The following is a 14671-nucleotide window of genomic DNA, read 5'->3' on the forward strand; positions in this document are numbered from 1 at the left end:
GTAGGTCTGGCGGTACGTATATACGGGATAATGCAGGATATATAATCTAGGGTGTGAGCTCAGGGTTACATCAAGCTTCAGTTCCCAGAGTTACTACTGTAACTACTAACTTCTCAATGTGCCGAGGTGTGTAAATCGTGTGATGCTCCCGAGATTTGATGGCTGACAGCTTACCAGCTTACCTACTCGGAAATAATACCATAGGTTTAAAATCGAAATAAGTACGAGAAAGACAAAGGCACGTGCTGGGGAGGAGCTGGCTAGAGCAGAAACGAATAACAAGGAGCAGCTGATGAGTTGCTAACCGCCGTCCCGATTCGAAAGTGATAGACACGAAATCCTAGCTAGGTTGGAACTTCATAATGCACATGAAGGGCGGGATGAAGAACACGTATACGCATTGGGGAGGCGGACCCAAAAGCTCGTTGGGGGCGTGAAGTAATAGCCAAAGGATTTCATTCAGCATAGGTACAAAGGCGATAATCTGATTGGTGATGAATATCTATATACACCTATGTAGAGCATCGACGTTATGGTTCATTACGTCCCATGCTTTCGAACTATCCGGAACCTGTAGCCGGGAATGTGTCCCTGTCTCTGCTTAGGATTACGTACCTAGGTAGGTACCTAGGTAGGGGTTGTCAGATAACAAGCAAGAGAGTATGGGTGGGTAGGGATATAAGACTACCTCCTCATAACTCCGATTAGCGCTCAAGTGAGGGGGGCGTATGAATGCTGGCTCGTCACAAAAATACCCGCCCTACCAAAATTTTGATGAATTCTGATTTTAAACGTGACCTTGCTCATTCAAGTCTCCTTAATCTTCTCTTTTCTTGCCTTCTTCCAGGCTTTAATCTGATTCAACAGGCCAATAACCAGTGGTACTCCGACAGGTCCTAGAAGAGGTAGATAAACGGCAATCTTGTGTTCGTCAGGGAAATAGAGTTGGCCAACCATACTCTTCTCAAAAAAGGCCCGTTCCGCTTCTACATCGGCGATTCGTGCATTTTCGAGTCCACTGGTTCCGCCAAGGTTGGAACACGCAAGTTGGAGATGATGCATAGATTTGGCTACCCCATCGGCAACGCTAGAGGGGATGGATATGCTTGGTAGTGCCAATGAGAGGCGAGCTAATGATCCTAGAGAGGAGGAGGCTCGTAGAAGCAAGTCGGCGGTTCGAATGCGGGTTAGCGTCGAAAGACGCATCGGCAGTGGTCCCGATTGCGGGGTACCGATGAGTGACAGTAGATGGGAAGTAAATGTTAGGATCGGCTGTTTTAGTATTTCTGAAGAGACGTGATCGGCGGAGGGGGGTGGCAAGAGATATACGGATCCCCACTGAGGTATAAGCCAGGACTGGGAAGTACCTGTTTCCGAGGCGGTACCGATAGTCTGGTTGCCAATGTACACGACGAAGTTGACGGTTGGCGCACCCCCTATAGAGGGCGACAAAGGCCATTCAGCAGCGTTTATGAATGAAGATAGGTCTTCCTTGCTTAGCATTTGCGACTGAACGCCAGGGTTAGCGTACAGCTGTACTTGAGTATCGATGGTGAAGTTGTGGATAGGTCCAAGCATATCCAGTATCGGTTTCATGTATTCGTCTATGGCGGATTCGATGTCCCAGCTGCTCGGAATTGGCCCACTGGTAAACAATGAGAATGTAAGATGATAAGTTCGAGAATATTTTACTGATCTCGTCATTCGCTTCGAGAGGGAATCACTTAAATCTTGAGAGGATCCCGGAGGTCGTTGCTCGAAAGGCATAGAAGACGTCGAGAGGAGATATGACATAACATCTCGTTCTTCAGAGAAGGCATCTCTGAGCTGTGCTGCCAGATATGTCGCGAGGCCAGAAGAGGCAGCATTCGGTGCTGGTATCGAGTTTGGGGGGTATGCGACATCAAGAATGGGTAGTTGTGAATCGAATGATGATGTAGCAACATCGCCGGGACTTAATCGTATTGTGAGGGCGACATTCGAATTACGTGCTAGATCACGAGCACGATTTGCAGTAGCCGGTTCCGATACTTCAAGCTGTAGATGATGGCCTTTGAAATCGTCGGTCGGAGTGTCTAAAGCTTGTTGTGTAATGCGCACGAGGTTCTCAGTCTCTTCGTTTCGTAGAGTCGGCGCATCAATGGCAATTCTTATGGGAAATACTGGATTGCAGGCCTAGATAAAAAGAGAGGTTGTTAATGACAGACCATTGGATATACGTATGGAAAGAGATGGCGGTATACTAACCCTGCCGTCAGCCCAGTCCATCATCTGGCTCAGGGGCAGATCTGCCCGGTATATCGTAGTGGTCTTCCACCATATTGGTAGTCCGAAGAATAGTACGACAAACCAAAACGAGGCGACGATGTAAGATCGTCTTTGGATATCTTCTGCCTTCTCGGGGGGTGGTGGTTTAGGCGTTAACGTCTTCTTGGAGCTGCTGTCACCATCGCGAGTGTTACCGGCATCGGTAGCACTACCGGCGCCTGCAGGTGATTGTTGGCCTCTAGATGCAACGGTGTCATGTCGGGGTTCGGAGACCGAAGTAGAAGACATGGCTATATTAGGCGGGATGGCGGGACTACCTCATAGAAAGCATGGCTCGTGATCGATTGCGTCGTTGGATTTGTCGCAATTGTTGTCATGTGTAAAGTTACAAGGTTACAAGGTTCTCCATACTATCAATTGATTCTTTGGGACACTTGGGAAAAAGAGAAGACCGAAGCTTTCTCGGTGCTACTTTCCCGTTACTCTGTTTGGTTCTAGCAGGCGGGTCACACCTGTCGTCTCTAATGCTCCATGATGCGACGGTGCCACTAGCCACTAGCGCTAGAGCGCTAATGCTGTGCGAGCTGGGGACAAATTTTAATTGGTTATTTCAATTTTGACCATGAGATCAATGATCAATCAATCTATTAAGAAGGTACAAGCCGTGTTGTACAATACAGCCCTGAAGGCAAGTAAGGGATCTGAGGCGAGGCGAACCCAAAATAAAGGTAATGTTTGTCTTAATTCTTACTAAATTCAACATTCGATGTTCGTACATTCATATTTATCACCAAGTTCACCTCGCGTAAAATTCAATAGTACATACACCATGGCTCAACAAATACATATCTGGTGTGATTTACGAAGTACAGGCAACTACAATCTGTCTGAGCCGCTCGGATATTTGATTGGTAGCGACTGATAGGACCAACGCTGACGTCTAATAGCCGAACTGTGGCTTTTAAGCCTCGCGGTCTCGCGGAAACGCAGAAACGCAAGTACGTATTGTTGGTGGCTTGTATGAAGAATATGGAACTTTCGAATCCGAATGCGACCGTGATGGATGGATGTGTCTCTTTGACCTCCCCCGGACCCTTGGCCGTAACCGCTTGCTTCACACCCATCAGCGCAGCAGGGACAACAAATCATCATCTGATAAGACGTATATGCATCATGTCCTGATAAACCCCATTGAGACTCTCGACGTCATTGGTGCTTTACACTCAAATCGCTTTCGCTACTTGGACAAGGCAACCTCCAGGCTACTCTGTGTCACTCAAGTACGTTGCAAGCCGAGGCTTAAGACACAATTAGGAAATCAAACAGGAAAATCAACTACAAAACGCCGAGGGGCAGTTCACGGATTAACCAATGTTGATGAATCTCTACATGCCTTACACATACATACATACATATAATATACCTACCTAGTCAGTACGGCTTTCGGGTATCCGGGGCTAATTCGACGCCGTCCGAGCCTAACGTCTGGGCTTGAGAAAATAACCCAATGGCTTTCGATAGGTTATTCTCTCGTGATGGGTATCCCGTACGTCGTCATCCCTTTCCTTCGGCCCCAAGGGCTTAGATATCCGGCATGCGAGGTAGGTAAGTTTATGATGCGGATCAAGGATTATTGGTCTGCGGGATCCCGTCTCGAAAGGAACCCACGCGGCCCACCGAGGGATATAGCGTCTTAGAAACTACCATCTAAAACGCGCCCCATGCTATTTTATTTTATTTAAGTTTATTACTTCGTACATATTGTCCCCTTTGCTATCGTGGATGAGTTTTCTTTTCCTCGTCTCCAGTCATACATAGGTGGCATATTCATATTCATCTCACGCGTGTGTTCTACTCAAGGGTTACTCGTCGTTTATTTATCTTGTGTTATTATAATAGTTATCTGACAAATATTTTGATATTTATTGAGAATTTCTTCCCACTTCTAAACTTGGCTATTATGCCGTTCTAGGAAATTTATCCTACCAACGCTGTCTCAAAAACCAATCGCGAAAAGTTGTAATATGCCAAGTAAGTTACACGACCTCGCAAATGCACGAATGAAGTCGTCAGTGAAACGCTGTTTGACCCGAGATATGTCTCAAATTTAATCATCATCTTCTCCATTGCTAACTTTAAGCTTAGTTCCTTTGGCGCTCGCTGTGCCGGCGGCGGCTGCTGGGCTTGCCTATCTTAACGTCAAGACTGGGTTCTGGTACGACAGGACGCTGCTCCGCGCTGCCATTCCAGCACTATATCATAATTCCAAACGTGAGCGCACGGATCGCTGCAGTTCATTCTACGTATTAGAACAAAAGGCGACAAGTAAATCATCGAGGAATCATCCATATATTCTCTTCCAAGATAAGTCGTGGACGTTTGGCCAAGTTTACGAAATAGCGTTAAAGTATGGCAACTGGTTCAAAACGAAGTTTGATGTCAAACCAAAAGATATTGTTGCTATTAATCTTCAAAATTCGGACTATTTTGTGTTTATTTGTTTCGGGTTATGGTCTATCGGGGCGAAACCGGCATTTATCAACTACAACCTAACTGGTCAGGCTTTAGTCCATTGCGTCAAAACGGCAGAGCCGGTTCTAATGCTAGTTGACCCCGAAATTGCTTTCAAAGTTGACGGTGGAGTTCGTGAGAAGTTAGAGGGCTTGCGGATCGAGCTGTTGACGGATGAATTAAAGGCAGAAGTCGCAGCCATCGAGGCGATACGACCCCCGGATTCCCTCCGTAGCGGTCAACTGCCTAAGGATATGGCCATTCTCATAAATACTTCTGGTACAACTGGTTTACCCAAAGCCGCTATCATATCCTGGAAAAAGTTGACGGTCGTCGGATCATTCGTCAGCTCTTGGCTAGCTACGAAACCGTCCGACGTATTTTATACGGTATGTCACACGCTGCATAACTCTCTATGACCGTAATCATCTAACATATCTAACATAGTGTATGCCTCTTTATCACAGCTCAGCTACAATCATGGCGATGGCCCACTGCTTAGAAAGCGGCGCTACATTGGCGCTAGGCAAGAAGTTTTCAACAAAGACATTCTGGAAGGAAGCTCGCCAGTACAAGGCAACTATGATTCAATACGTTGGAGAGACGTGTCGATACTTACTTGCAGCGCCACCTCAGATCGACCCATTTACGGGGGAGAATATGGACAAGAAACATAACATCAAGCTAGCATTCGGCAACGGCTTACGCCCGGATATTTGGAACAAGTTCAAGGAACGGTTTGGAATTGACGGGATCGCCGAATTCTACGGAGCAACCGAAGGCTCTCTAGCATTATTTAACTATACGCGGAATGATTTTGCGAGTGGTGGTATTGGCTATGTAGGATTACTCTTTACGCTGGTTGCTATGGTATCTTCCGCTATTATAGCACTAGATCCCGAGACAGACGCACCAATACGGGACCCAAAGACGGGTTTCTGCCGAAGGGTTAAGCGGGGCGATGTCGGCGAGCTTCTATTTAAGTTGCCAGGCGAACCAGAAGGAAACTTCCAAGGGTATTACAACGACCCTAAAGCGACGGAGAGCAAGATCATGCGTGATGTGCTTCAGAAGGGCGACCATTTCTTCCGGTCAGGTGATCTAGTAAGTTGGGACCGGGAGGGCGTCATGCGTTTTCACGACCGGATGGGGGATACTTTCCGATGGAAGAGCGAGAATGTGGCAACTACGGAAGTGAGCGAAGCTTTGGGCTCCCATCCAGCCGTACAAGAGGCCAACGTTTACGGTGTGCAACTACCAAACCACGACGGAAGAGCCGGGTGCGCCGCGCTTGTTCTATCTCATGGACAACTTGACGACGCCCTCCTACAGTCGCTAGCCGATCACGTACGCAGAAAGCTACCAAAGTATGCTGTCCCGATATTTCTGAGACTTGGTAAGGGGCTTACTACGCAAGTTACGGACACAAACAAGCAAAAGAAACATGAGCTTCGACTACAGGGGGTAAATCCTGCACTCATTGGCGACGACGAGCTTTATTGGCTCAAGAGCGGGACCTACGTCAAGTTCAACAAGAACGACTGGGACCGGTTGAATGCTGGCCAAGTGAAGCTCTGATCTATCTACGGTTCCTATCTAATTCATTTTTTGAGGATTTGAGGGATGATTGTATAAATCTGTATTGGGTATATTGACAGGCTTCAGGTTTGGTAAATATAGGTGGGACGGTGTTGTAGGATGTTATAATTCTGCATTAGGGGTCGTATTCATGAGACATGCTCCTGCATTCTGGTTTCTTTACGTCTTGCATCGCATTCGCATCCTTTAACCTCATCCTACCTATTCATCCTCGCATCATGCAAATACCGAATGCTTCTTGATCTATATTGGATATTATTAATGAATATTACTCCCTTACCTACCTGTATATATATATCGCTCATAGAAATCCCTAAGGACTCCATGTCAGGGGAATTTGAAGTCGAAGTAAGGACATCATGCGTGATAAATTAGCTCCTAAATGTATCCAGTAGGCTAGAGAAGCGACCCTGACCCTGTCAGCCCTGCACTAATAGAGAATCTGACGGAGGATCTAGATATCCATATGTAAGGGCTCTTTCCCTCGATGGATCGCAATATGTTTCGTGTGACCCGAGACCATGGATGCATATTCCAAGTCCCGAGTCTTGGGGGTTACCCACCACGCTATCGATAGTGCCGCTAACAGAACCTTACAGCCCCTCGTGCCCCACATTGCCCCTCCAACTCCAGCTCCAGCGACCAAACAGCAAACTTCTAATTGTAAAGCAAAAAATTTCAAGATTCAGCGACGCTGGATATTCCTCACGCGAAAACTATTAGGTACCTCTCCTAGGTACTTATAATAATGACATCCGAACTTAGCGCCCCGCCGGTCCTCTCGACGCCAGCCGAATATATCTTCGAAGATCCAACTCCGGCCTCTGCGATCGCGCAAGGGAAGCGACCTCATAGACCAGACTATGAGCTCTACGAGGTTTACGAGATAGTCCGAACAGCTATCGAGATCAAACAAAATGGATGGAATCGGATCGCATTGCAGTTCCCCGATGCCATGTTGCCGGATGCGCCCTGGGTTGTCAATGCACTTGGCGCGGAACTGGACAAGAGGCAGGAAGATGGACAAGGTCAAGATCAAGGTCAAGATCAAGAGCGACAGCGAAAACGAAGGTTATATATCTTAGCCGACACATCATACAGCGCCTGTTGCGTTGACGAAATCGCCGCGGAGCACGCAGATGCCGATGGAGTTGTACATTACGGGCGCGCATGCTTAAGTCCAACGTCGAGATTACCGGTACTACATATTTTTACAAAACAGACGCTTGACTATGCTTCTGTAACAACATCGTTCGAGGCGGAGTTCCCAGAGAAAATAGAGAAGGTCGTCGTCATGGCCGATGTCATGTTCCAGGAGCATGTAGCACCCATATGCGAATTGCTAAGAGAAAGGGGATATAGTAATGTTGTCGCGACCGAGATTGTGCGTGATCCAACTGGGACGATACCAAATCGTAAAGTTGTATGGTTTGATGCGCCGGCTGAGGAACAAGCCAATTATAATCTGAATGAATATCATTTATTCCACATATCCACACCTCCGACCTCTCTCCTCTTAACCCTCTCTTCCCGCCTCGCCTCTCTACGCATATACTCGACGCCTTCATCACCATACACGACAACGTCCGAAGTACCCGACCCGAGTGCGACACCCGGTCTCCTACGTCGCCGTTATGGTCTTGTCATCCGGCTAGCTACGGCTTCTATCATCGGAATTCTGGTTAATACGCTGTCTGTCAAGAACTACATGTCCACTATCTCCACATTGAAAAGCCAAATCGCAGCTGCGGGCAAGAAAAGCTACACGATCGTGGTCGGCAAACTAAACGCGGCAAAGCTAGCCAATTTTGCCGAAGTGGACGGCTGGGTTGTAGTCGGGTGTTGGGAGAGCGGACTGGTTGAACAAGAGGGCCTGTGGAAACCCGTAATCACCCCCTTCGAGCTAGGTCTCGCGCTGCAGGGAGATGAGAGTAGGGTTTGGACTGGAGAGTGGTGGGGTGGTATCGAGGGCGTCGAAGCTGCCCCGGTCATAGACAACAACAACAATAACAGCCACCCAGAAGGTGGTGCCGAGCAAGGGAAAGACAATAATATTACAGCCGAAATTGAAGTTGAAGCGGCCGAGGGCGGTGTTAGTGACGAAGAGTCAGAAGCACCCGAATTTGACCTCCGAACGGGCAAACTCGTTAGCCACAGTCGACCAATGCGGGTGGCCATACGGAGCGTGCCGCGAAGTGGACCCGAAACTAACGGTGTAGACCTGCTCCACGGTCAAAGCGCTGCGTCCGCGGCGATCGTCAAGAGAGCGGTCGGAGACGTGGCTCTGGTTAACGGTGTAGCGAGTCCCGGGGCGGAATTCCTAAGATCACAGAGGACGTGGCAGGGACTTGGCACGGAGTTTGGTGCCGAGGATGATGGCGAGAGCACTGTTGTTGAAGAGGGGCGGAGCGGTGTTGCGAGAGGGTACACCGTGGGTCAAGATCAGTTACGGACGTGAGCATACTACCTACCTACCGCTTCAACCTATCACTTCCATCTACCGCTTCAAGTCATTGTTAGTAGAAGGGACAGTGAGTCAATATAGATTTCTATCCGAAGATAAGAAATTAAGCATAGAGAAGGTACCACGCCTCTACTCCCAGAAGCTTGTAGTTTGAGCGGACGACCAAGCTATTTCGACAGGCGGGATGATACAGAATCAACTATGAACATTGATCATGTCTCTTGCTATGGCTGAGGAGCCGATGCTATATTTACCATTCTTTATGAATATATGTATGGGCTTCCATGTCAAGCTTTATCTGAGGATATCATCTGAACGGTCTCATGCAAGAGGCATTGATTGTCTCGGATACTAGAGACATACCGATGCATAGGATATGTAGACTTATCGTCCTCCATATTATTTTACAGTAACATATCATCTACTGTAATCTTTTAAGGATGTATATAATGGCAATATCGGCTTCAAACGCTATAACTAGTGTATAAATATCTAAACAAGAGTATCTAATACCCTCTTGAGGCCTATTGATTTTCCCTATTCTAAAAACCATTTGTCATAATGATATAAACTACTAGTAATTGAACAATGAACAGCTTTCACCAAAATTTCCTTTTGCATTATCATCTCTGCAACCAAAACAGCTATGGATCGTATCGACATCCATTCAACAGCAGCAATCAGCTAATTTACCACAGGTAGCCGGCAAAAAAGCGTTTAGATACGTGAAGCCCAAAAGGCCGTGACAAACAAACAAGCAAGCAAGCCGTGACAATCGTAAAAGTCGTAATCGTTGTGAATCAAAATGCGAGCAGGGCTTCACCAAATTAGTACGTCACTCCGTCTCATTCCACATTCCATCAGATCAGCTGTGTTTTTTCATCTCATCTCGTCTTGTCTCATTCCAAACAAACAAATCGACATAGTCTAGTCCACGTCCAACTTTAACTCGACATGTATTTCTGTGAATAAACGCCAATGCCTCTACAGGATCCCCAGTTCTGTTCCGCAACTCTAGCCGTTACACCTGCACGGTGGGTCGATTGAGCAACCGCATTAAACATAGACGCGGCGGTGCGAGTGCGAGCTATGTCGGCTATGCGGGCTACGGCTACTTCGGTGGCCGTGACGGTGGCTATGAGTCTCGCGGTAATACGTGACACGATCACCACTGCTAGCGCGGTCGCCGTGCAGACAGGCGAGGATGCTGGTGATGAAGAAAAAGATGCAGTTCATGATCCCGAACGCGAAACACGCCTTAAGCATCGCGCACGTCTTGTTCACGTCCACACCCCACGTTGTTCCTGAAGCCGATCCGAAAGGCCCGAAGCTCACGTCCCACGAGTCTCCGCGCGTGATGTGCGTGCAGTCTGCCGTGGCAATCATGCGGAGAGACCACACGGCTCCGATGAAGGCGCCGACGAAGAGAAGGTCAATTATCGCGACGAAGGTTGCGTTCGAGGACGAGCGGTGATAGCTGAATAACGTGTAGACGGACCAGGCGAGCGCGAGAACAGACACGATGAACAGGACTAAGATGTAGTTGGGCGTCAGCTGGTTCAGCTGGACGTAGCCGTTGACGAAGTAGGCCAGCATGCCCATCGTCGGGATCTGTCGACGGTTGTGTTAGCGTTGCGATCGATCGGCGCATGGCGCACGGATTTGGGTTGGGGGATGCGGATGCGGAAGGGTTTGCAACTTACCAGTGTGACGATCTGAACGAAGCGCCAGAACGTGAAGAAGATTGCGAACATCATCTTGCCGGATTGCTTCTTCCTTCTCTCGTTCTTTGATAGCTAGGTTGACGGTGTTGAGGGAAGAAAGAATTAGGCGCGACGACGTAGCAGGTTTGCGACCAGTAGGCAGACAATTGGTTGTGTAGGTAAGAAAGAGGTGAAGCGGATTGGACGGAGAATAAGAGACGACCAAAAGACGATGACCGCAGAATAGAAAAGGTGGAGGGGGGGAGCTGAAGCTCTAGGGTGACTTTGCGCCAAGAGCTGCACAAGCTACAGGACAAGGCGGGCGGTTGGTTGGTAGGTGGTAAGCCAGGGTCTCGTCGCCTCGGGATCTTATGCGTCTTTTTATTGTATTGTACCCGGTTTGGTTTACCAGGGAGTGCGCCGATCTTTGGTTTGTCGTAGATTTCGAACACAGATGATTCGTGAAGTGTTGTACGAAGTAGAAATTATATCAACATTGAATGGCGTAGAAGTAGCATGCACGAGGTACTTAGTACCTGATATGCAAAGTAGGATAGTACCTATGTTACAAGTGACGATATGAACTTGTGAAATCCTTGGTCGTCGCAAAGATGAGTCGGGCGAAGATGGCGGGGTCCCAACTTTCTTCGGGTAAACAAAAAACGTGCGGCAGGGCAACGCCTTATGGGGAACGGGAACTTTAATTGATTTTATGACGTCTGCGCTACGAAGGAGCTCAATCAGGGAGGTTACCCAACCTTAAGGGAACCTTCTGAAAAGACCCGAAGCTGCAATCTTGAGGTAGGATTCTATACGACGCGATATATGATCACCAATTGGGAAAAAGAGAATATCTAAAAATCGTTAATTGGAAGCACGAAAAAAATGATTTATCATTATTTGTACCTATGACATCGTAGGAATATCCTCAACTTCCAAGTTTTTTGTCGAGATTTCGGGACTTTGTTCATGTTCGTATTCAGGTATCGTAGCCCAGGATCAGCCCTCTAAAATCTAGACCTCTTCGAAAATTAGCGGGGTTGGTTAGGTGGTTGGTCAATTCGAAATCCTTTGCAAGCACCTAAAAAACTTGGTTATGTTGGTCAGTGCGATAAAACCTACCCCTGACACCTTCGCTCCATACTCCTTGCCCCTTCTAAGGGACGGTGTGTATCACATCCACGGATAGCTAATGACACAAAAGATAAATTCTCCCTTCGACCTTGACTATGGGAATAAGAATAAGTAATATGGATTCCAACAAACAAGTTTATAAGAGAAAAAAAAGAAGAAGAAAAAGGGAACAACGGCATCTGAAGGCCCCACCTTGCACATTTGCAGTTAGCAACTTTCATCTGGCGGCTTCGTTCAGATTTCTTCTCACTTGAAAAGCATGTTGAGATCCACTAATTATATTGCTTTCCTATCGGATAAAAAACAATTTTCGGCAAGGTACTAGACCTGGACTTTCTTCATTGGATTTAACTATACCAAGTGTGCTCTTGATATTCCTTGGTTCTTCAGTATATCCCTTGCCTTCCCCGAGATGTATCGTCCTCGGTGATGATTCAGGCGGCGATGACTGATTACCCGGGCTAATTTAAGGTTTCCGGGTCCGGTGCGGGGCCGCGATAACTCCAGTTAGAGGTATAATACTCTCAAGACGAAATATCAAAGGATTGGTAGAAGGTCCGGAGCCATACTTATAAACAAATGCTAGCTTGTCAAGGCGTAATACATAATATCCAAGTGGACGGTATGCTGCATCATGCCCATGGCTTGAATTGGTCGGAAATTTGGGACTTCTTAAGGTTCTATGAATCGAGGACACAATCTTTTACCTAACTTCAAGGTTATTGCTAACAATCAATATCATATAGGCAAATGCCTACTATCTGTTGTATTTTACGTAATTCACTATTCTCATAATGTGATTGAATTTAGGTATAATATCGAAACAGGCGATGATGACGCCAGATCCAGTACCTATTCTTAGCATAGAAGCAAGAGGGTGGTGGATATGCCCCACGATATCTACTAGGAATAAGGGTCAGAATGTTCTCCGGGGCTCTCTTTTAGAAGGTAGATAGTTTGCACCCAGCTATGATCATATACTTTTTACCATCTTAGCTTCGTCTTGGAATATCGTAAACATGCCATATTCCATACTATAGGAGATTTTATATCATGCTATCCCTTACCATCATCTAGACCGCCGAGTCGAGAAGCTGCGTGGTGCTGACCAATCCACATGCATCGCGTCAGCAATAGCGATGAACCCCGTACTTAGGCTTGTACGGTCAGCTCTCTATTCTAGATTTAGGTGGCCGCCGACATCCTGATTACTGAATGGAGGTCACAAGCTCCATCAAATCGATTGAAAGAAGATATTCTATGGAACATAGATACCTAGTCCGTGATGGTCTTACAGATCGGTATAGATACCGGATCGACCGGGGATTGGTATAAATACAAAGCAATGCACTACAGCTTTTGAACTGTGATCTGCATTCATTCTTTCTGAGATTGCAGCGCAAACCACAACGTCGGAGAACCTAGGAGATATGACGCGCTCCCAACTACTCCTATTAGCCTCGGTCGGCCTTGCGACAGCAACAGATTTGAGCACGCTCCCTAGCCTGCTAAAGAAGATCTCAGCAGATGTATTCCCAGATCTAAAGGGTATAGCCCAGGATATCTACGCCCACCCGGAGACCTCTCTACAAGAATTCCACGCCCACGATACCGTTGTGGATTATTTCACCACGACCAAGCCCGGCTTATGGGATGTAAAACCCCACGTTTTCAACCTCCCCACCGCGTTCCAGCTAGACTTCGTGCATAAGCCAGCCGGATTCACGGGCTCGGAGGATGAGATACCTATCATCGGATTCATGGCAGAGTACGATGCGCTTATAGGTATCGGTCATGCCTGCGGACACAACCATATCGTACTCAATGGTCTGGCCGCCGCAAGTATGACGCGTCAGGCACTCATCGACCTAGATATTCCCGGACGAATAAGGATCCTAGGAACTCCTGACGAAGAGGATACGGGAGGAAAGGGGTTGCTACGGGATGCGGGCGCATTCGACGGAATAGATATGTGGATGATGGCGCATCCTACTAGCACGAATGCCGTCCAACCGATGGGAGCCCGTGTAGATGCGCAGGCGAACTTCGTGGGCGAAACGCATGCTGATGCCGTTAGAACTGCTTACGAGGCGCTCGTACTGATCACTGATTTTGGAACCACCCTGCCTTCGGGGACGACGGCTACGCCTGTGGAGGATGTGGGGATGTTCGCTATCAATGTGGTGGCGCAGAAGATTTTACTTGGAATCGCTGGTTTGAGTCTGCAAGATGTGAACTCAACCGTGGGTGAACTGTTGGATAGCACGTACAAAGGCGTCAACTACACCGTTGCAGAAACCGACGAGGTCGAAAATGGCGTCGCAATTACCATGGAAGGGCCCGGAGGTCACGCGTCCGAGGGAACCAAAAGCCCGCTTAGATTAAGCATCGAGACGTTTCGCAATTTAACGAACAGCGGCAAACAAGGCATTTCGTTTTTCTTGCCCGGGAACACTACGGCTACAGAGCTCGACATTACGATATCGGTTCGTCCTAGGTTCACAATGGACCTGGACTCGCTCCTAAAAAACGCAACATCGATTATCGCCTCCAAAGCTGCAAGTATCACCACAGATCGACCGTACCCGGCGCTTGAAGTCCTTGCGACCCCCGGCGATCGATTTATCAACCTAATGCACGACGCCGATCATGACAGCCAGGCGAACTGGAACTTCTCCACAATCGCTCCCGCGGCTACAGACGCCGGTTTCGTACAGGATGCGGTACTAGACCCTAACACTAAACAAGTACTGAGCACGTTCAAAGCTGTCTTCCACCCGAACTTCGGTATCTGCGAGCCCGTGGCTGGTGCTCCGTGTGGGTTTAATCATGAGCCTGAGTTTCAGCAGACTTCGGGGACGGAATATAGTTATGGTCGCACTGAGATAGTTGCCAGAGCGCTGGCGCAGATCGCGGTTGAGTTGGTTGATGATAAGGCGTTCATGAGGGAAGCTACTAAGCTCGTTCAGAAATAAGGTAGCATGAAAATGAC

At 47.8% G+C, this 14671-nt stretch overlaps 5 protein-coding genes across 5 annotated transcripts; 3 read left to right on the forward strand and 2 right to left on the reverse strand.

Moving 5' to 3' along the window:
• Nucleotides 1-757: 757 nt before the first annotated feature.
• On the reverse strand, nt 758-2755 carry GGS22DRAFT_74045 (phosphatidylinositol-glycan biosynthesis class S protein). Its single transcript, XM_047967972.1, has 2 exons — nt 2248-2755; nt 758-2175 (listed from the first exon to the last, which is right to left on the reverse strand). The coding sequence occupies exons 1-2, from the start codon at nt 2554-2556 to the stop codon at nt 808-810; spliced, it is 1677 nt and encodes a 558-aa protein (XP_047815199.1). The 5' UTR covers nt 2557-2755; the 3' UTR covers nt 758-807.
• A 1234-nt stretch (nt 2756-3989) lies between these two features.
• Nucleotides 3990-6466, forward strand: GGS22DRAFT_74073 (acetyl-CoA synthetase-like protein). The gene is made up of 3 exons (XM_047967973.1): nt 3990-4299; nt 4414-5168; nt 5227-6466. The coding sequence occupies exons 1-3, from the start codon at nt 4293-4295 to the stop codon at nt 6355-6357; spliced, it is 1893 nt and encodes a 630-aa protein (XP_047815200.1). The 5' UTR covers nt 3990-4292; the 3' UTR covers nt 6358-6466.
• Nucleotides 6467-7024: 558 nt separating this feature from the next.
• Nucleotides 7025-9258, forward strand: GGS22DRAFT_74084 (diphthamide biosynthesis protein). Its single transcript, XM_047967974.1, has 2 exons — nt 7025-8909; nt 8961-9258. Exon 1 carries the CDS (start codon nt 7127-7129, stop codon nt 8834-8836), a length of 1710 nt encoding a protein of 569 aa, XP_047815201.1. The 5' UTR covers nt 7025-7126; the 3' UTR covers nt 8837-8909; nt 8961-9258.
• Nucleotide 9259: 1 nt separating this feature from the next.
• On the reverse strand, nt 9260-11347 carry GGS22DRAFT_74087 (uncharacterized protein). Its single transcript, XM_047967975.1, has 2 exons — nt 10546-11347; nt 9260-10453 (listed from the first exon to the last, which is right to left on the reverse strand). The coding sequence occupies exons 1-2, from the start codon at nt 10597-10599 to the stop codon at nt 9899-9901; spliced, it is 609 nt and encodes a 202-aa protein (XP_047815202.1). The 5' UTR covers nt 10600-11347; the 3' UTR covers nt 9260-9898.
• A 1294-nt stretch (nt 11348-12641) lies between these two features.
• On the forward strand, nt 12642-14656 carry GGS22DRAFT_173021 (uncharacterized protein; the record flags this gene model as incomplete). The annotated part of the gene is made up of 1 exon (XM_047962859.1): nt 12642-14656. Exon 1 carries the CDS (start codon nt 13110-13112, stop codon nt 14652-14654), a length of 1545 nt encoding a protein of 514 aa, XP_047815203.1. The 5' UTR covers nt 12642-13109.
• Nucleotides 14657-14671: the final 15 nt, after the last annotated feature.

The sequence above is a fragment of the Annulohypoxylon maeteangense genome, assembly GCF_022496945.1.
Source record: "Annulohypoxylon maeteangense strain CBS 123835 unplaced genomic scaffold GGS22scaffold_20, whole genome shotgun sequence".
Classification (NCBI taxonomy): domain Eukaryota; kingdom Fungi; phylum Ascomycota; class Sordariomycetes; order Xylariales; family Hypoxylaceae; genus Annulohypoxylon; species Annulohypoxylon maeteangense.